The sequence below is a fragment of the Dysidea avara genome, chromosome 12 (assembly GCF_963678975.1).
Source record: "Dysidea avara chromosome 12, odDysAvar1.4, whole genome shotgun sequence".
In the NCBI taxonomy this organism is placed as follows: Eukaryota; Metazoa; Porifera; class Demospongiae; order Dictyoceratida; family Dysideidae; genus Dysidea; species Dysidea avara.
In genome coordinates, this window is record NC_089283.1 from 198,215 (window position 1) to 220,782 (window position 22,568).

Consider the following 22,568-nt stretch of genomic DNA (forward strand, 5'->3'; position numbering starts at 1 on the left):
ATACGATGTCAAAAAGAGAGAACAATTTATTTGACTTTTGGAAGAAAAATACTAGGAATTGTCATGTTAAAATCAACTGATATCAGATTCTGATGACAAACAGGGTACCAGCGGCATAATGATTATGAGCGATGAAAAGATCCTGAAAGGTCGTGTGAAAGTGACAAGAGTTTTGATGAGAACGAAGAAAGCCGTCGAGGAGTCACTACAGTACTGATGGAGGAAGACAGCTCACATTCCTCACCACAAGCTGGAGGTTTGGAAGCTACAGACAACGATGGTAATGCACTGTCATCTGCTCTACCTGTATTGGAGACAGAGATTTGTCAGTCGTTTTGCTGCAGCGACATTATCAAGCCATTTCATCCCACTGATAAAACAACAGTACTTTCTTTAGTGAACAATAAACACAATTTTATGACTCATTGGTACCAAACCTATCTATTTGTGCTACCAAGAGATGCTGCTATTGTAGATATGCTGAAAATCTAAACATGTTAAATTTTAGCAAAAGGTGTGAAGATACTTTTAACACGGTGGGTTTGATATTTGGAAAAAAAAGCTCTTGAAAAGTTTAAATGCCAGTCACTCTCAATAGCTCAGTCATAAAGTGTCATCAGCTACAGAAAGCACCCACTGATAGTACATTCAACTTACAGACACAGAGGCAACTAGCTAGTCGGTGAAGCGCTTTACTGAAGCAACTTGATGCTATTAAATTTCTGTTTCGTCAAGGTATTGCGAGGACATGATGAAGTTGAAGGCACTTACATCAACTTCTAGTCATGGTATCTAGAGATGATGGAGATGTCAAAAGTTGCATCAGTGAGAACAAGAATATGTCAGATGATGTAATTAATGATCAAATTTCCATAATCGCCAACACTCTCATTTAAGGTCGCTGCTGTTAAGCATCACAAAGAGTACTCCTTCATGGTACTCCATTATTGGGGATGTAGCAACAGATGTTGCTACAAAGTTGCTACAAAGAACAGTTTAATCTAACCATTAGATGGGTAAATAATGAGTATGATATTGCAGAAGATCCCATACCTTCCCAACACCACTGCTGATACACTGTACAAGGTCATTAAAGACACACTGATAAGGTGACTGTTCTCTTCCTCTTTCACTATGCAGGGGACAGGCATGATGGGACTGCAAATATACAAGGAAAAAGAACTGGTGTTTCCACCAGCTGCTCTTCTTGTACACTGTTGGCTCATTCGCTAAATTTGTGTTTACAGGATATAGGAAGACAAGTTTAATTACTAAGAGATTCCCTAGATGTGGTTAAAGAAATATCACAACTAATTAAATTTCACTGAAGTGATCCCATTTGTTATCAGAGAATCTGAAGCAGCATGACAGCAGCTCTCCGGGAGTTAACATCAAACTACTATGTCTTACATGCTGGATAATGAGACACAGTGCTTTTTAAAGGACTGCTCCATTTTAATGGAGACCATGGAAGAAATCATCCATGATGAATACAGAGAGTGAAAGTAAAAGGAATTTTAACTTTGATGAAGACGTTTTCTACTTTTTTGGTATTGAATTGGGCTATCACGTTTTTGTCAAATACTTCGCAGTGTAATGACACATCTTTTCAAGAGGCAATGGCAGCAGTTACCCTAGCAAAGTCATTTTATAAAAGCATACAAAAAGAAGAAGAATATAATCATTTCTATGACAGAATTGTTAGAAAAGCTGAAACAGCAAAGATTGACTCACGGAGTTGCCCACCTTGTTTGCCAAGGTATAGAAGAGCTCCTAGAAAAGTAGATGCTGGTAGCAGCCCACATCAATTCACTACAACTATACCAAAATGCATGATATGACGAGTTTCTTCTGTGGGAAAGGCCAGTCAGGCCAGTCAGTGACTTCCACCAAAGCAACTTGTATCGCTCAACCTTAGAGAACTTTATTATTCTACTAAACCTACACTGATAGTCTACAGTAAAGAGAAATGTTAGTCTTTTCATGCTCTTCAAAGAGGTAACAAGCGAAACTCGCCTCATATCCCACCAGTGACGTCAATTGTACAGGTAGTATACTGGGCGTGTGATGCCGTTTCCAATCCCTATTAAGAGTCCATAAACAATTCTTACCATTTATAAACCATCATAGAAACATCATACTTGACAAAATCACCTTATATGGAATAGCATCTAACATCAAATCCAGTTACATGTAATACTTACAGATGGTCATATATTTAAAAATTACCAAAACCTCTACCTGCCTGCCTGCCTGCCTGCCTGCCTGCCTGCCTGCCTGCCTGCCTGCCTGCCTGCCTGCCTGCCTGCCTGCCTGCCTGCCTGCCTGCCTGCCTGCCTGCCTGCCTGCCTGCCTGCCTGCCTGCCTGCCTGCCTGCCTGCCTGCCTGCCTGCCTGCCTGCCTGCCTGCCTGCCTGCCTGCCTGCCTGCCTGCCTGCCTGCCTGCCTGCCTGCCTGCCTGCCTGCCTGCCTGCCTGCCTGCCTGCCTGCCTGCCTGCCTGCCTGCCTGCCTGCCTGCCTGCCTGCCTGCCTGCCTGCCTGCCTGCCTGCCTGCCTGCCTGCCTGCCTGCCTGCCTGCCTGCCTGCCTGCCTGCCTGCCTGCCTGCCTGCCTGCCTGCCTGCCTGCCTGCCTGCCTGCCTGCCTGCCTGCCTGCCTGCCTGCCTGCCTGCCTGCCTGCCTGCCTGCCTGCCTGCCTGCCTGCCTGCCTGCCACAAGGCTAAAGCAGTACACAGCCACCATTTTCACACCACAACTCAATAGTGCCTTCACTGGTTCTGACGAGTGTGTCGCCTTTCTAATTACATGGTCATCTTTATGCAAGGAAAGGTAGTAATTTCCTACATGATTAAAATGCCACAAAACTATTTGAAGCTGAGACTGTGTCTGCACATAAAATGATTACATGGGACTACACCCTTAAATGATGAGCACTACACATTAATGATCACAGCTAGGTAACCACACCCCTTAATGATCTATAGTTGTAGTTGTGCTATCATGGATTGCATGGCTGTTGTCACATTATGATTTTCTGATAGAAGCAAGTCGATCAAATTTGCTTGTATCACAAGATCTAGCATGACAAAAATGTCTGAGAGCGGGACTCCTAGCAGAACTGCTGTGTCATCTAAGCCAAACAGAGAGATTGTTAATGTAGTGCACCAGTACCAACATTCGAATAGTGTCACTATCATGAGTGGAGAGACAAGACCGGCTCCTCTATGAATTCATCTGTCACTCCTGTACAGGCTATTGGATTCTTGGAAACTTACTGAGTGGTACTGTGATGCCAGTTCTCTCCCAAGAAGGTTTGTTATTACAGTCGATACATTATTAGTCAACTTTACCAAGTCTCCAAAAACAGTCAGCCTATTGCAGTGTCAGCACATACTCAGCAACAGTGACACAAACAAGGTGTCTAGTTCTAGTTCCCCCGGCACACAACTTGTAGGTCTCCATTGGTTACTAGCCGTGTAAGTGCTGCTTCAAACTGTAAAGTGAATTTCAATGTCAAAGTAATAAGAAAAAAGAGGGCGCGCAGTAAGTGCCCCACTACTGTTGGGTCATCATGCAGCAGCACACATCCCCATTCCTCGCCAATGATAGGAGTTTAAAATATCTTTATAAACACAATAGCCATGTATATAACTGCTTAACAACGCTTCCATCTCCTCTTTCAATGCATTTCTAGTAATTGAAATAATAAAATCAGTGGATTTTATTTTCGTGGATAGCTGTGTTTGTGGAAATTTGTGTCATGCTTTTAAGATTCGTGATATATTATAGGAGCAGTAGAAACCCGCTATACGGTATATCATCTGGACCTGCTACCTTACCAGGTTTAAGATCCTTCAAAAGGGATACGATGCCACCGGTGTTGAAAGTGATGTTAGACATAGCAGGGTAAGGATTAGAAGAAACCAGAGGAGTGCTCTAGTGAAGACTGAAAAGAATTGATCCCCAAGTACTTCTGCTTTGGATTTAGGTGTTATTTTCAGACTTCAAGTGGGGCTACTGACTGAAAACTTTTACGGGATCTCTTTACCAGTGACCAAAATCTCTTACAATTATTTGTGAAGAAGTCATCAAAGAAGTGCTAACAAGAACAATTTGTGAACTAATGTTAACTGTATTACGTGCAGTCTTGTACTGGTTCCAGTCAGAGGGAGAGTTAGAATGTTTAGCCTTGTTGTACAATCTCTTCCTTTTCCGCATTTGAGCTTTGTAGCTCAAGTTTTCTCTACACCTTGGCCTTCTATGCACTGTAGAAAATGAATGGAAGCACGCATGAGCTCATGATAACAATCTTAGAGTAGCCGGATGATGAGTGTTTCATATTGGTACAGATTGTGTCAATTGTTAGCTGAATGATGATCACAGCATTGTTACTGGAGTCACTACCAATGGTGGTGTGGCCTCAATTACACCACCCAGACAATCAGCAGTGACAGCACCTCACAAATATTTTAATGCATGCTCCTACCAAGACTTGCCTGGAATGGTTTGTAGGCTGTTGTAGCAGAGATTCTAATATTTTAGGCTATTTGATATGGTGTAACACTATTCATTGTTTTCTGCCAAGGACCTCTGGTTAGTTCAATGGTAAGTTATGGCTTCCCATAGTTTCAATGGACACCAGGCAAAGAAATGACACTACACTTTAGCTTATTTCGTAAATGGAGCAAAGAAATGATAGAAGAAGTCTAGTATGTTTTAAGAAATGGTGATCAGTAAAATCGGTATCATGAATCAGTGGCTTCAACAGAAAATCGGTTCTACCGATTTTGCCAAGATCGGCACTGATCCGATACTAGATCAGTACATCTCTATTTGATACAGCCAGCACAACTCCACACACTCTCTACAACTCTGCCTGTAGCTCCCTTAGGTATATCCCAGGATGGCACGAAATATGTTCAAGTAATAATAGCTGATCATCATCACTTAACTTGCAACAACAGCTATTACATCCTTCAAATGGATGGACATGCCCTGTTACAAGAAATCTCTCAGCATACCGATGGACAGTTCTTTCACTGACGAATAGCATACGCGCTACTTCATCAGTAGGCTTTGCTAACATGACGTGTTACCAAGCTATTCACCACCTCAAGTCTACTGAATAGGATACAGGTATGAGTAACTGCTTGCATGAATCAGCTGCCACTTAATTTTAAACTTAGTCTACAATGGTTTTCGATTGGTAGAAAACAAGACATGGCATTGAGCCACACCCCTTAATCTATTACATAACTCAACAGCAATATCTAATAAAGCAGTCAGAGCCACACGTCTATATCATAGCTATGGTAGCTGCCATATTAGATTGTGCAACAGTATCACGTGATAGAATAGATTACCAAATGCAGAATTTAATGCTGAAGTTGACAGTTTTTACCATTTCTCAATCGGACTACCAGAGAGAGAGACTTATATAACATTTTCGAAAGATATGCATCCTTCCCCATTACAGTTTTGTAACTTCCATTTCTTCTAGTGTTGTATCACAAATGGAGATTATCACTTGACCATTCACTGATAAACTGTTGGTAGTTGTGTATGTTAATACTGTTAACAGCTTTCTCTCTAGGCATGAAGAACTTGGGAAACCAATAAAAATGCACTGGTGTGTCAGTGGACAAATGTACATGAGTAATTTTGACACACCAGTACATTCATCAGCTTCAAAGGGTTTACTGCACAAATTCCAACAGGGCAACACCAGACCACTACCATATATAGCCAGAAATTTTTGAGGGATGAAACCTTCACAAAGCCATGTAAAATATGCACTTTTTAAATTCACAAAAATCTAAAAACGGTTTTGGTTACAGAAAGTCTGTTGTCCTATTACGATTACGCATGCGTAAAGCATAAGCGCGCAAAGTTCAAATCGTATATCGGTACTGACAGTTATATAGCTAGCTCTATGCTTTTACCATACATGTGGACCTTCACTGGAGAACTGTGTGGGGTTACCTTACCCAGATTTTGTCACAATTAGCAATCGGTCTATTATTCGGTGTTTCTGATCACACTGTTAGACGACTGATTAGCTTGTTTAATCAAACAGGAGATGTTAAGCCTAGGTTGCGTAGAAATGGCCCAGTTTGCATGATAAAAGGTTTTGAGCAACTGAGTTTAGTGCAATACTAGCACATCCAGCTCTTGCAGATGGGTATCAATGTTAGCTTGTCTAACATTTGCAGAAGTTTCAAGGGGGTAGGCAGGCGATGTACCATATTGTTCTGCAACAATCAGATTATGAACAAGCTAAGTATAGGGCAGAGATATCACTGTACGGCCAATCCATGCTGGTGTTTATTGATGAAATAAGTTGCAATTGCCGCAACATGATTCATAAGTATGGGTATAGCTTCCAGTACAGGATAGACGTCTGTTAGTAAGAGGTACTCGGTATTCGGCTATACCTGTCATGTCTTTAAGTGTGTACATCAAAGAAGGAACTGTAAACGGAGAGGTGTTTGCTGAGTTTGTTGATAAGTTCCTTTTATCTTGTTTGATGCTTTTTAATGGAATAAATGCTAGATCAGTGGTGGTGATGGACAATGTTATATCAGTGGTGGTAATGAACAACGTTATATCAGTGGTGGTAATGAACAATGTTATATCAGTGGACAATGTTATATCAGTGGTGGTGATGGACAATGTTATATCAGTGGACAATGTTATATCAGTGGTGGTAATGGACAATGTTAGATCAGTGCCCACCCTATTCTCCTGATCTAATGCCAGTATTCAGTCAAGTCAAGAGCATCATCAAAAGAAACAATTCTTTATTTGAAACATGCTCTAACGATGTGCTTCGGATTTATTACAGCTGAAGATTGATAGGCACACATACAACAATGTGTTTACATGGTACAACAATGTGTTTACATGGTACAACAATGTGTTTACATGGTACAACAATGTGTTTACATGGTACTAAGGTATATCAACTTGTAGTAACATATAATCTTCAAAAAGCTTATAAATATTTAACTGAGACCTATAAACTAAAGGTTTCCCTAAATCTTCATGATAGCTTGGCATTCTCTCCTATATTCTTCTTCAGAGAGTAGGTCGGAATCCCTCAAATTCTTTAATTCAGCTAATTGCTTATAGCTAATTGCTTATAGCCTCTAGATCTGTTGTCAATTAGTTTGGCTGGACTTGTACTGTTGGATCCAGACATTGACACCTTCATCGCCACACCAAGCTGTTGTACTGCATCTGAACTAACTCCCTTTTTATTGATTTCTTAGATGACAAAGTGTCACCACCACATCTTGTGAACATTGATGTCATTGGTGCATCTGTTGAACTCTTATGCAGGCCACCAACAATCATTTCACCCCACCATCGATATTGCATGGCAGTATACTTGTAGCCATGCTGCTTCTTTAACCCTCCTGAACATTATCAACTTGACTTCTCTTTGCAACCAACACCTCTTCATCCCTAGCCAATTTTCTCTTAGCTCCTCCACTCCGTAAACCATCACACCAAAGGAACATATTCATACCTTTTTGTACATTATTCCACAGATCTTCTTTGTTCCCTATGCTAGCACAATTATTTCCATTCATATATCCCACGTCAAAATATTCAGATATGATATCATCTTGCAGTTGAGCTCTGATTAAACTTCTGAACGAGTTGCTAGATAACACTTCTTTCGAGTTGATATTTCGTAGCTGAAACATTTTTAAAAGATGGTTTTTGTCTTTGCTGACAGCCTTAAGCATCACCTTGTTTACCACATTGACTGGGGGACTGTTCCTGGTAGGCGTCAACGATACTGGTGGCTGAAAACCACTCAACGGTGTCACGAGAACACGACAAGTTACAGGGGTAACACTATTATTGTTCACTGTCACAGGACATACAGTCACCTGTACTCAGTTCAGATTGGCCATGTTTTAATTTTCAAACGTATGCACAATTGTAACAGGACAACGGACTTGTAACTAAATATATCCCACCACCCATGACACATCACCCCAGTATTTTTTTAATTTATTTTTTTTATTAAAGCTTTACAGCACAAGTGAAGGTCTATCTCGAAAATGTGAACCACGAGGTTTCTAGGGGATATAACTACTACCTATGGGGAGGTGAGCAATAGTTAACCGGGGGGGGGGGGGGGGGGGGGGGGATTAACCCCTCATATAACACATCACACATCATACACATCTGATCATATCCTAACATATCACTACACTGTACATCACATGTATGTACACAAATACACCACATAACTTGCTCACCTTATCCTTAGCATCAATACAAGCTACTAATTGACTAGGGTCAGGATAGTAAGCCTCTAACGTATCACTCAACATTTTATAGCGAATTTCCTTTTTAATATCCCAAGCTGAGCTACTGGTACAAATAAGATGACATATAGTGGCTCCATCTTCAGTAACACTGGTAATATTCGCTCCTCTTTTTAAGAACTCGTAGTATAGTCTGTCCATAGCATGTAGGGCGCTACACTGAAACAATGTCAGTGATCCTGGTTGTCGATTAGCACACGAGTTAGGATCAATTGAGACAGGCTTCAGTGACGTGATCTTCTTAAAATGATTAAAGTAATAATCGTTTGCTCTATACTCATCTCCTTTGTGGATCGAGTCGCGAAACTTACGCTCTGCATTTCCCATTTTTTCTACTCCAATTAACGCGCTATTGCTACGTAATATAAGTCAGGGTATTCCCCACAGAGATGTAAACAAAGGCTAATTATGGCTAAGGAGAGTGGGGACGTATTTGAGATAAACGACTACACTAACGCCTCGCCATGGGAGAGGTGAGCAACTCTATTCTGTTGAATTCGTTATTTACTCGTCACGTGATACAGTTTTATATCATCTATTGAAGATATCCTACAACAATGGAAACTGGCAACCAATGTGGATCACGTGAGCTGTTATAAACTATTAACTACATTTTAACTGTTAATGAGTTTTATATACACAGAGACCTCAACCTGTAAAGTGAGACCTGAGGTGAAAATTAGTGTTTATGTGTGAGGTCTCTTAATAGAAAAATACCTGTGAAATTGTAAAATTGTGCCAGTTATACCTCGAGCACTGTTTAGATCTGAAGTGAACGTGAGAGGTTAATTTTCCAGGAATTGCAATGTGTGATATGGAAAACCATGTGTGAGACAACAACCCTCTGTGTGTGTGTGTGTGTGTAGTGTGTAGTGTGTGTAGTGTAGTGTGTGTGTGTAGTGTGTGTAGTGTGTGTAGTGTAGTGTGTGTAGTGTAGTCTGTGTAGTGTAGTCTGTGTAGTGTAGTGTGTGTAGTGTAGTGTGTGTGTGTAGTGTAGTGTGTGTGTAGTGCAGTGTGTGTGTGTGTGTGTAGTGTAGTGTGTAGTGTAGTGTGTGTGTGTGTGTAGTGTAGTGTGTGTGTGTGTGTAGTGTAGTGTGTGTGTGTAGTGTAGTGTGTGTGTGTAGTGTAGTGTGTGTGTGTGTGTGTGTGTCTCACGCGTAATGCGTAAGAGTTGAGGTATCTGAAAACACCAATATATAAAAGTTGGGAGAATTTTACATTTTTAGGTTAAGGTCACCAGTGAAGTACTCACAGGATTTTACCACTAGAAAAGTTCAAATGTGGCTTAAGTAGTAGTATGGATATTCAGGGATGAAACAAGCTGACTAGTTTTCCCAACGCTAGCCAGAACAAATGATCACGAAATATGTTCTTAGTGATGCAGGCTGGGATGTGCCTGTAATGGCTGGTCCCAGCCACCACTAATAGTAAGATCATACCCCAACCCCTCACCCACCCCACATTTATCCTGTTTCTTGTAGCGACCACTATTATAAACCTGGACACATCCCTGTTGATGGAATAAGTTATTTATTATAAAAAGGCCTCAATTCTGACATGTTGCAGGCAGGAAATGACAGATAGAGTATAAGTAATTATATTGACAAGAGAAGTAATGAAATATTTGCACTAAGTATTATTGGAGCCTAACTCTACCTGTTCTGACAGTCTCCCTGCTACACAGGTGTGTGATCCACCAAGTGTTATTGTCACCAGCTGCTGCATCCTTTTTCTCAGATTGTAAGATTTAATGGGAAATTGCTGGCATTGAAACACTGCAATATGCCTTGTGCTAAATTTTAGATTTCAGAAATGCCTATTAGTGATGAATAAGATCTGTCACTTTGCAGGCATTCATTGACATGTTACAAAGAACAGATTGATATACTCTAATAGAACAGTCAGGCAGTTGTTACCTGTCAATGTGGACACCTACATCAAGACACAGTAATACCAAGCACATCACACCAGTGAGTTATTGACAGGAAGAACAAAAATGCAATTTTCATGCATGCGTAGCTCCGTGATGCCTTTACAAAATGAGATGATTTCTGCTATAATACCCTCCTCCTTTAGTAGTCCACTTACCAAATTTGAGCTTAATTTCTCAAGGCATTTTTGAGATGTGATCCTTCAAAAATATCGACAAAAAAATTCCTTTTTCTCCTTTTCGTACACTTACAAAAGTTGCCCTTAAATGTAAACACATTACCTAATTTGGCACTCATAAGAGGGATATATAAAAAAAAATTCTTGGTACCAAATATGGTGTGAATCCGATAATAAGTCATGCATGAAAAATAATACCAATATGTTGTCAAGTCTACAGGGTAAACGAGAAACTGCTGCATGGATAGGTTAACTATCGACATCAAACCTCAAACCTTTTGTGATTTGGAAGAAATTAAGCAAGACCATGAAGATAGCCAACATTGTATAACACTCGATCAAACTTTGTTAATAAAAAAATGATTACTTGCTACGCCTACCAGGCAAACCACTCAGTTAATGTCCCAAAGTATCCCTTAGTACATAAGCTGACCTGGAAAATCAGGACACCTTGATAATCCTTTTATTAGTCAAATGTCATAATTAAGTATGCAAACAACATCTCCAGCATCCTCAAGACATTGTGCACAGCTAAAACACAGTATTAGTATAATAGCAATTTAATTATTAAAACTGTAAGGCTTTTCATGACCTTGTAGTGATAAACAAAACCATGTAGATAATCTTCTAAATCCATCCCTGACTAATTGCATTCTAATGGAGTAGTAAAGTGATTGTTATTGAATTGCTGCCTGCCTGTATCTGTGACCAGAAACAATACATATACTGGCCTTACCCTTCTAGCCTTACCCTTCGGTGTATTATTGTACGTACACTGTACATGTGTACAAGGTTATTGCTGTATAATATATTGATAATGTTGTCATTGTTACACACAGAGTATCACAGTACAACACAACAAGGCAGAGAGGGTGACATATGCTGGACGATCATTCTCACTAACTTTACATGTAACTAGAGAGAAATGGGAACCTAGCAACAATCCCTCCATGGACCAGTGGGCTCCTGCTATGCAACAGTTAATCAACACTAATCAAAAGTTTCCAATTAGAGCACACCACTTAACTAGATGGTAATATAAAGAGTTGTGTGAGATATTGTCATGGCAACCCTGTGCTGTTAGGTACGGTGTAAACTCATTTGTGGTATTGTCACCGGTTACTGGTAATGACGAACTGACCAGTCAAGCTCAAGCTAAGTTGATGTTAAGTTCTGTTGCCATAGCGATTAAGAACACAGGATGGTTAGTGATGTGTTACATTATTATGGTATTAACACTTCCTTTTATAGTAATCTGCCGATATTTGTTCAGTTACGAGAGAGATGGAGGCAGCTATACCAAGGATGGTGTGAGGCTGGCAGTATGCAGTGTATATATGAAATGGCACACTTGAAACATATTCCAACTAATTTGGGGCACCTTGCTGGCTTACTGGATTTGTTCAAGGCTAAAGTGGTGGGCATTAATAAGTGTACTAATAACACTCTTGACCTGCTGAGTCCTCATATTGTAGGCTTGTCCGTTACCAAGGTTACCACAGCCTGTTCAACTCACTGTGAGGTACACATATGTCTTGAGGCACTGGCAGGGAAGCCATAGTTGGATTGATGAACTGTCTCCTAGCAACCAGTCATCTCCTAATCCAGCTAGCAGTGGTGGTAATGTTACCATGACAACATTTCATCTGGGGACCAAGTTGGACCCATTATTGTAAGTGTGGTATATGATGAATCATGTGATCTCCTTGTTTCCATAGAGAGATCCACTTGTCAGCAGTTTGGCCTCATTTATCAGAACAACTCATCGTTGATAATGTTCATCACTCGTAAGTGTGTCTATTAGATTGTTATGTGGGGGGTGGGCTATATTGGTTTGATTATGAATTAATGCAATAAAATGTCTTAAAATAGCCAGAGGATATATGACTACCTGGTATAATGCGTAGAGTGGAACATTATCTGTTGTTATATTAGCCATGTCTGTGATTTGCATCTGGTAGCCAGGAAGATCGGAAAAAAGTTCAGTTATAACAAGGTGGTGAATCCTTTTTGAAGTTGTGGTACTCACGAGACTAATTGATTCTTATTATTTCACATCATACAAGTATACAATATGCCACATTCCCCTTACTAGATGTAATACAAAACATCAAATAAGTAAATTACAGTGGCTGCGCATCTGCTGATTACAACAGCTGGTCACCATGTATTGGCAGTCCCAGTGTCTCCTTCTGATAATGGTGGCAAAGGTCTTGCACCTCTGTTATAATACACTTGCTGCTTCTCTTGTTGATCCTTTAACTGCTTAGGAACACCTTTGTTGATTGTTGGTGTTAACAGAGAGTGCGTCATCGGTAGAGTGGATCGTAATCTTCTGCTCATGAGCAGCTGTGCTGGAGAAAGGTCCATCCCAGAGATGGGAGTGTTTCTGTACTATAGTAATGTAAGATCATTGCTGGTGTTACCCTCTATTGCCTTCTTATACAGTCTTTTGATGGTCTGGACATTGCATTCAATTAAGCCGTTTGATTGAGGGTAATTGGGGCTAGTGGTAATAATAGTGAAATGCCATTGTTTAGCAAACTTTCGAAACTCTGAACTGTTGAATGGCATGTTGTCTGCAATTACAGTGTTAGGTATCCCATGTCTTGAGAATGTCACTTGCATAGCTTTGATTGTTGCTGCCGCAGTCTTGGAAGGCATTGAGATGACCTCCGGGTACTTAGAGTAATAGTCAACTATGAGCAGGAAGTCTTTGCTGTGGACAGTGAAATAATCCACTCCTACTTTCTCCCATGGGCGAGATTGAACCTCATGAGGAATCATTGGTTCTTTGCGGATTGTTGAGGCAAACTTGTTGCATACTTCACAGCAATTGACAAGAGTTTCAATGTCAGTATTCATTGAAGGCCAATACAAACATGATCTGGCTCGTTGTTTGCATTTCTCAATTCCCATGTGACCCTCATGTATGACTTGGAGTGCAACTTTGTTCATGACCTGAGGGACTACCAGCCTTTCTCCTGCAAAAATAAGACCATCAGTAATATGTAACTCATCACGTACCTTCCACAAGGGTGAAGGGTCTTGCTAATTCTGGAACATTGTTGAGGTTTGTAGGCCACCCTTCATTTGTGAGCTTCTTGACATGTTGTAATGACACATCTGATTCAGTAGCTGATCTAAATTCAGCCTTCCTAGAGTCCGATACAGGCAAGTTTTCAGTCAGTGTGTGTACTGCCAATTCCATCTCTTCAGAGTCATGATCTTCAATGACATCCAAGTAGCCCCGTGAGAGTGCATCAGCAACATGCATGTCCTTGCCTCTAGTGAACTTGATATTAAGTGTGTACCTCTGTAACTTTAGCAGCATGCGTTGGAGTCTCGGTGACACTTGACCAAGAGGCTTGTGGACAATTTGCTCAAGTGGCTTGTGGACAATTTGCTCAAGTGGCTTGTGGTCAGACTGTACATCTGTGGGAAAACCATATATGTAATGGTGGAACTTGTTGCAAGCGAAAACAATGGCCAACAATTCTTTTTCGATTTGTGCATAGTTGCACTCGGTGTCACTTAGACGCCGTGAAACATAAGCAATTGGTTGGCCCCTTTGTAAAAGGCACGCCCCAAGCCCGTGTTGGCTGGCATCTGCTTGAATTACACTTCGTACAGTAGGATCAAAGTATTGAAGTATGGGCGAGTCAGAAAGGAGAGCCTTCAGCTTCTCAAATGCACTGTTGTGTTCATGGGTCCACAGAAAATGAGTGTCCAACTTGAGTAGAGCCCGAAGAGGTGCTGTGATTGTTGCCAGATTAGGGATGTGACTGGCAAGGAAATTTACCATCCCAAGCAGCCGTCGTAGAGCAGCTTTGTCAGTAGGCACTGGCATGTTCACAATGGTACTGACCTTAGCAGGGTCTGGCTTAATTCCTTCATCACTAACAATGGTGCCCAAGTATTTGACTGAGTTGACACGTAACTGAAGTTTGTCGAAGTTGAACTTCACATTGAGATCTCGAGCCCTGGCTAAAACCTGTCGGAGGATCATGTCATGTTCTTCTACATTGGCTGCAGCAATAATAATATCATCCGCCACAATGTGAACGCCATCAATCCCATCAAAAGCAGCTTCATTTTTCTTCTGAAACACTTCGCTGGCTGATGCTAAGCCAAATGGCATACAAGTGAAGCGATAGCGACCAAAAGGAGTGCTGAAGGTGCATAACATTGAACTGTAATTGTCAAGTTCAACCTGCCAGTACCCATCTTTCAGGTCAAATGTAGAGAAGACTTTTTTTCCAGCAAGTTTGCTTGATATTTCCTGTGCAGTAGGTATTCTGTAATGCTCTCTTTTGATCACTTTATTGAGATCTCGGGGATCAAGGCAAAGGCGGAGTGTCCCATTCTTCTTTTCTACAATAACCAAGTTGTGCACCCAGTCGGTGGGCTCATCAACTTTCTGCAGCACACCACATTTCAAGTTGGCATCAAGGGAGCGCTTTAACTTGTCACGTAGCGAATGTGGTACTCTTCTACCTTGGTGTATTACTGGGATGGCATTCTCTTTTAGGGTAATGCGATATTTTCCAATGTTTCCAAGGCCTTTGAATATGTCTGGAAATTCGACTTGAATCGTCTCCTTCGACAAATCAGGGACCTGAATGGTATGTACCCTCTGAACCAGACCTAAACTAGTACAGTCCTTGAGCCCTAATATGGGTTGAACTTCTTTAGAGACGACAAAAAATCTAACAGCAGAAGTAGCAAGCTTCCCTCTACATTCAAGAACACATGTGCCAGTTGGTGTGAGTAAAGAGCCTCCATAAGCAGATAGTTTGTTGCTGTGTTAGAAAGCATAGGCTTATCTCTCAGACAGTTAAATACCTTCAGTGGAAGTACACTAGCTTCTGCACCCGTGTCCAGCTTGAATGTGATCTTATTTCCAAGGACACTGATTGCTGAGAGCCACATGGATTCTGAGATTCCATGAACTTTAAGTGCGTCAGTGACTAGTAATGGCTCGCCATCTGAGTCTTCAGTATCAGTTGATTTCTGACTTTCAACTATAGCATGTAATTTCTTTTTTTGACTTTGTTTGAGGAGTGGTCTTTGGTCTAGATGGAGGAGTCTGATTTCTGCCGGCTGCGGCAGACACGAGCAAGATGATTATACTTGTTACATATGGAGCATCGTTGGCCATAGGCTGGACACTCTCTAGGCTTGTGTTTACGTCCACATTGACCACAAGACACTTGCACTGTGTCAGTTGATTTGTTGTTGGATCCACTGTCAATCATTTCTCTTATGTGTCGTGAAGATTCCGTCCTCTGGGCTAATGCGACAATTTTGCCTAAAGAGATGTCGGCCTCACGCAGTAAACGCTCTTTGAGATTATCGTCTCGTAGGTCAAATACAAACTTGTCTCGTACCATTTCATTCTTGACAGCAGCTGGCCATCCTTCCTTGTCATAATCACAATAGTCAGCTTGCAACCTGAGTCTTGTGATATAGGCATCAACTGTTTCACCTTCGTCTTGCTGCAGATTCCAGAATTTATGACGTTCATACAAGACATTTTTCCGTGGCTGGCAATAATCACGAAACGCCTTTTGGACTTTGTCGAATTTCATTTTATCTCCGTCTTCCGCCCACTGAAGTGTTTTATAAATTTCTCTAGCGTACTTGCCAGCATGAGTGAGCATAATGCCAATCTTCACCGCGTCAGATTTCTCGCCACATTTGGATCCCTCGATAAACCACTTTAATTGTTCTTCAAATTCCTGCCAATTTCGTGCGGTGTTTCCATCGAAAGAAACTAGTGTTCCACCGATAATCGGATCGGTATCGTATCGGAGCCGATATTGGTATCGATCGGTATCGGTTATTCAGGTATTCCGATACCGATTAATAGCCACTCGCGCCAATCGTCATAACCATAACTATCATCATAAATCCTATGCTAGCAAAACGTGAGGTATAACAAGTTGGAAATAGTGTTGAGTATTATTCTAGCATAAAAGGTGCAGGAATTGCTTTGCTAAACACCAAGCAACTGCTACTTACTATGTTTGCATGAAAAAGATCGAAATACTCTAATAGAACAGTCACTGCACAATAATATATTCTACTAGAACAGTCACACATAGCCAGCTTGAGATGATTGTAAATTGTATAGCAATTATCGGTATCGGAATCTGTATCGGTGAAAATTTGCTTCTAGGTATCGGTATCGGATCGGTAGTTATTTTTCTGTATCGGTGGAACCCTAAAAGAAACTGGGTCTGGTGGTTTGCACAAGCTGCCTGCCATGCCGTTGCGTAACAGTTTCAAGAGAAAATGAACAAATAGCACAGCGTTAACTTTGCTAAAATGACAGAGACATCAAGCACTTCTGACACCGTACTCACGAGACTAACCGATTCTTATTATTTCACATCATACAAGTATACAATATGCCACAGAAGTTCTGAACAAAAACTTGCAAATCGGAGTCATGATGTAGAGCATTTAGTCTAGTCAACTACTCATTTAGTTTAGTTAACTACTCTAGTTCACTTTTTGTTGCAGGCAGCTGAACCCTCTAGAAGCTCCCATTTGGAGTATCACTGTCAGACTGGCTGATAATTCTCACTGTAAATTAGGTAAGTTTTGTTTTGTTTTGTTGTGTTTATTACTGTCACTATAGCAACCAGCCTGGATAGTTTCCTGAGATTGTGTTACTATCAGGAAACCATGAAGGACATATTAGGGGAGGGCTCTAATAAGAGTAGTCAAGATTCTAACAAAGGTGAGTCATCCACAACACTATAGGATCAGTTGCTATGGTTACTGTTTAACTGGAGTATTTCCATTAGTCTATACAAAAATTTTCTGTTGCTAATGTACTGGACCTATGTAGCAGCTAAAGGGTGTTTTATTAGTCACTAGGGACCCTCAAGAAGGCTCTTTCCTTTTTCTGAGTTCAGCTATCCACTCCCTCTTACAGTAGTGTAGCCAGTCATAGAATGTCCTTGATAACATACAGTAGCTTTGTGCTCACACCTAATACTGTGTATTAGAGGGAATATTTTTGTCCTTGCTTGTATTTTGCCATTTAAAGGTGAAGATCAGTAATATCCTAGCAGCCTATTATATGGGCTACCATAGTAAAGTATATACATGTCAGATGACGCAAAATAATATAACACACCTTACCAGTGATTCCAATTCACACACACACGCACGCACAAATGCACACACACAATTAATTTGTTACTCTGTTGCTATACTAATTGTACTAGTGTAGTTGATCAGCTTTTAAACTGGTTGCTATTAGTAATGTGCGATACACCTGCATTTAACAGCTGTGTAGTCACTGATATGATACGATATGGTACATTTTTCTAAAAGCCTATTAAATGCCACAGCAGGGATGGTGGAAAAGGTCTGGCAGACCTGGCAAGTGCCGGACCAAATTTTTTGGAAAAAATAGGGAAACCCACAATTGATAGCCTTCACTTGAGTGGTAACATGTGAACCTTGTTGATTACACAGCAGCGTCCTCCAGTTCTAAGATGAGTTCTTCTGCTAGTTCTGGTCAAGAGCCTCTCAGTCTGTGCAGCCAATTTCGTCCATCACGATTGTTTAAATTTTCAAAACACATGTTCATTGCGAATGGACAAAAACAAGCATTTCAAGCAGAATTGTGCCAGACCTACAATAGCTCCATTATGATGTTGACAAGGATGCCACATTTTGTTACTTACTTATGCAAGCTGAGTTGTGCCAGACCTACAATAGCTCCATTATGATGTTGACAAGGATGTCACATTTTGTTACTTACTTATGCAAGCTGAGTTGTGCCAGACCTACAATAGCTCCATTATGATGTTGACAAGGATGCCACATTTTGTTACTTACTTATGCAAACTGAGTTGTGCCAGACCTACAATAGCTCCATTATGATGTTGACAAGGATGCCACATTTTGTTACTTACTTATGCAAGCTGAGTTGTGCCAGACCTACAATAGCTCCATTATGATGTTGACAAGGATGCCACACTTTGTTACTTGCTTATGCTGAGCACAAGAAGAAAGTTTTTAGCTAGCCGGAAACATGAGCCAGCTTTTATTTCAACTGGATACACGTACTGGAAGGAGGCCACAACTGCATTTGAAAATCACCTACTCAGTGCCGCTCATCAAGAGGCTGTTGAATCTCTTGTGTTGTCACCGTCATGACCGAGGCCATCAAGAAGAAAAGAAGAATAGCAGGAAGATGTTTATGCAGATATTGGAAATGAAAGTTTCTAGTTCACCAGGAATTAGCTTTGAAGGGAAATAAGAACAGTCAGAAAGCAACTTCATATAACTCTTGAACCTGTACAGTACAGATGGTAGATGCATGTCTACAAAAGAAATCCAACAAATATACCTCTCATGATATTCAGGATGAGATTGTGTGGGAGATGGCTCAAAATATGCTTCTGATATCGGTGATAATATTCGTGATAGTGAACCGGTTCTTCAGTGTAATGCCAGACGAATGTACAGATTGATTGAACAAAGAGCAGTTCACTATCAGCTTACGGTGGGTTGATTCAAAGTTGCAGGACCACATGGAATTTATTGGTCTATATGCAATGGATGCCATTGATGGTAATTCTCTAACATTCAGCATCAAGGATGAACGACCTTGCTACTATTTAATTGCAGATGTTATCATGGAGCATCCAATATGTGTGGGGCTAAAAATGGAGTCATGGAACAACTTGTAAATATTGAGAAACAAGCAATTTACACAAACTGCTACTGCCATGCGCTCAATTAAGCTATTGCTGATACCATCAAACAGTCAAAAGTATACCATCAAGCAGTCAAAGGTATACCATCAAGCAGTCAAAGGTATACCATCAAGCGGTCAAAGGTATGCCGGGATGCACTTGATTTAGTTTTTGATATCATTACAATCAAGTTTTTACCTAAGAGAAATGCAATTTTTGATCTGAGGATGAAGATGGAAATTCAGTTGGTATCGTACGTCCAACATGGTGGACTGTACAAGATGATTCAATCGAGAGTATTTTATCTAATTATGATAACTTACAAAAGCTGTGGTAAGAGACCTCTCTCCGAAGGGTATTTGGTGTGCAAGTTTAATATTCTGTTTGGTCTCAAATTGTGTTTGCATTTCGAAGATCAATTTGAGCAAAACCCTGTGAAGGATTCGTTGTCAGCAGCAGACACACGGGATGTTACTAAACTGACTATGACAACTTTGAAGAAGATGAGGGCTGATGAAGAAGATGAGGGACTGATGAAGATGAGGGGCTGATGAAGAAGATGAGGATTTGATGAAGATGAGGGGCTGATGAAGAAGATGGAGGACTGATGAAGAAGATGAGGAGCTGATGAAGATGAGGGGCTGATGAAGAAGATGAGGGCTGATGAAGAAGATGAGGGGCTGATGAAGATGAAGGGCTAATGAAGAAGATGAGGGGCTGATGAAGAAGATGAGGATTTGATGAAGATGAGGGGCTGATGAAGAAGATGGAGGACTGATGAAGAAGATGAGGAGCTGATGAAGATGAGAGGCTGATGAAGAAGATGAGGGCTGATGAAGAAGATGAGGGGCTGATGAAGATGAAGGGCTGATGAAGAAGATGAGGGCTGATGATGAAAATGAGGGCTGATGAAGATGAAGAGCTGATGAAGATGAGGGCTGATGAAGAAGATGAGGGGCTGATGAAGATCAAGGGCTGATGAAGAAGATGAGGGCTGATGAAGAAGATGGGGGGCTGATGAAGATCAAGGGCTGATGAAGAAGATGAGGGCTGATGAAGATCAAGGGCTAATGAAAAAAATGAAGGGCTGATGAAGAAGATGAGAGCTGATGAAGATGAAGGGCTGATGAAGAAGATGAGGGCTGATGAAGAAGATGAGAGCTGATGAAGATGAAGGGCTGATGAAGAAGATGAAGGGCTGGTGATGAAAATGAGGGCTGATGAAGATGAGGGGCTGATGAAGATGAGGGGCTGATGAAGAAGATGAGGACTGATGAAGATGAAGGGCTGATAATGAAGATGAGGGGCTGATGATGAAAATGAGAGCTGATGAAGATGAGGGGCTGATGAAGAAGATGAGGGGCTGATGAAGAAGATGAGGGCTGATGAAGATGATGAAGGGCTGATGAAGAAGATGAGGGGCTGATGAAAATTAGGGGCTGATGAAGATTTTGATTTGTTTCGCTAAAACTAATCCTCCAGGAAGAGAAAAGCACCCAAGCAATATGAAGTGGGATTTGGAGAAGATCAACAGTACAAGATTTCTATAGGCAAAATTGCTATGAAACTCTAGATGGTGCTATTGCCACCATTAAGAATTGCTTTGATCAGCCTGTGTTGTAGTCTGGGATGTTTATAAATCAAGGCAGTTAACCAAGGAGATTCTACACAGGAGTTTCAGAAAGTTACTGAGTTTTATGGAACTGATCTATTTGCCAGCAATCTGTCTGCTCACGTTGTCATCACAGTTCACTGGCTCAACTGTCCAGTAACTCTTAGCAACTGCCTTGAGTATTTACAAGGCTTTCCAGAAGGGAGAGAGAGTCCTTTTTTAGCGAAGTATGCCAGCTCATTGCCAGGTAGCTAAGCTATATTAATAGCATGACAATCATTAAAAGAGCATACATCATTGTTTATCAACTTGATAACTCTTTGGACTGAAAGTCGCTCAATTTTGTGCCAGATTCAATCTCAGAGGACCTATTTTTCAAAAATTTCTTGGGGGGGAGTGGTGTGCCCCCAGACTCCCCTAGAAGTGCATAGTGTGAGGGCCATGTCTTCACTTGTTGCTGCACATTGTCTGACCAAAGTAGCTTCCTCCAGCCCTATGTGGGCTCCTAATTAATTTTCGTTGTTAGTACCAACTATATTACTCTATTCATGACCATTGCAATGTTATATAATAACAAGTGTTAAAATAGTCCAGGGAGGTGGTGAGCAGCACAGAACTTTCACGTTGAATTTAATTATGTATGGGTGACCGATAATTTTTCATTGTTTATTGTAAGCCTAAAGTGTCTAGGAAAATAGTAAACAACTATATGCACAAAACCAGACATTCACATTTTTGTGATTGTGCAATCATAACATCGATACATGAACATGGTGCTAAATATATCGGATCACAATACAGCCAGAGTGTTGCGATATTCCAATATATCAACATGTATCGCACACCACTAGTTGCTATGATAATACACCTGCTAGCCATTGTTGGGACAGTTACTTTTTATAAGTAACTATTTACATATTACTTGCAACAGAACTATTTAGTTACAGTTACATATTACCTAAAAAATAAAGAATATTACATATTACCGTAGATTCCCTAAAATTTTGGCATCTCTAAATATTTGGCACTCCCCGTGCTTTGAACGCAATGTGCTCTAAATTTCGGCAAGCGCAGGAAAGTTTCTAATCGATTATAAGTGCGCTAATTTTTCAGCACTTGGAGCACTAGTTGACGAAGGTCTCTTGAGTACTGAGGATTCCCAGTGACCTCACACAATTGATGCTGGATGAAACACCAAGTGTGAAATTGTTCAGGGAACGTACCCAACGATATCATCGTGTGACATCACGACTACCGCAAAACGATCTTCGTTTCTGTTCACAGGATAAAATCTCTCCTGGCCCCATATCTCCTTATAACATGATACACCCTCAGATAATACTTTGTTAGCCATGGAACACTTCATGCAGCATCTGGTAGCGAGATTTATCACGAGATAGTTCAATAATACTATTAATTGTGGTTTCTATTTTTTATTACTTGTTGAAATCCTTAATATTACGTCTGGGTGATTGTATTCAAAAGTGATGTAGTAATGACATTGACCATCCCTCCTGGATAATGTAGGCAATCATAGTATATGGCGCTGCGGCCAAGTGAGTGTTGTAGTATTGTCAGCTCCACCTCAAGGCGTTCCTGTTAGTCCCTGTAGAAAGAAATCCAGAAAGTAAGCAGTAAATGGATTGCAAATAGTATAGCCATGAAGCATGCAGACTGTATTAGGGATAGATCCCTAAAAATTCGACAATAGCACCGGGCTGGTACATTTTTTTCCTAATTGTTCGGCCAGACACGATCTGAATTGATTTATTTCTGCCAAAT

The 22,568-nt window shown here is 40.8% G+C and overlaps 2 protein-coding genes across 10 annotated transcripts in view; one reads left to right on the top strand and one right to left on the bottom strand.

Annotated features, from left to right (window-relative positions):
• LOC136239732 (ankyrin repeat and IBR domain-containing protein 1-like) overlaps positions 1-8,709 on the bottom strand; it is a 26,491-nt gene extending 17,782 nt beyond the window's left edge. For 3 of the 5 annotated variants that reach the window (XM_066030457.1, XM_066030456.1, XM_066030455.1), the window contains exon 1: positions 8,274-8,709. In XM_066030457.1, the coding sequence (XP_065886529.1) occupies positions 8,274-8,669 (396 nt within the window). In that variant the 5' untranslated portion in view covers positions 8,670-8,709. The remainder of the gene's footprint in view (positions 1-8,273) is intronic. The other 2 variants (XM_066030454.1, XM_066030453.1) reach the window with 1 other exon arrangement.
• LOC136239731 (rab3 GTPase-activating protein catalytic subunit-like) overlaps positions 8,690-22,568 on the top strand; it is a 20,939-nt gene continuing 7,060 nt past the window's right edge. For 4 of the 5 annotated variants that reach the window (XM_066030448.1, XM_066030449.1, XM_066030451.1 and 1 more), the window contains exons 1-9: positions 8,694-8,815; positions 8,867-8,927; positions 11,291-11,484; positions 11,536-11,655; positions 11,703-11,868; positions 11,927-12,123; positions 12,170-12,238; positions 16,980-17,053; positions 17,098-17,199. In XM_066030448.1, the coding sequence (XP_065886520.1) occupies positions 8,751-8,815; positions 8,867-8,927; positions 11,291-11,484; positions 11,536-11,655; positions 11,703-11,868; positions 11,927-12,123; positions 12,170-12,238; positions 16,980-17,053; positions 17,098-17,199 (1,048 nt within the window). In that variant the 5' untranslated portion in view covers positions 8,694-8,750. Of the gene's footprint in view, positions 8,816-8,866; positions 8,928-8,985; positions 9,015-11,290; positions 11,485-11,535; positions 11,656-11,702; positions 11,869-11,926; positions 12,124-12,169; positions 12,239-16,979; positions 17,054-17,097; positions 17,200-22,568 lie in introns of all 5 variants that reach the window. The other variant, XM_066030450.1, reaches the window with a different exon arrangement.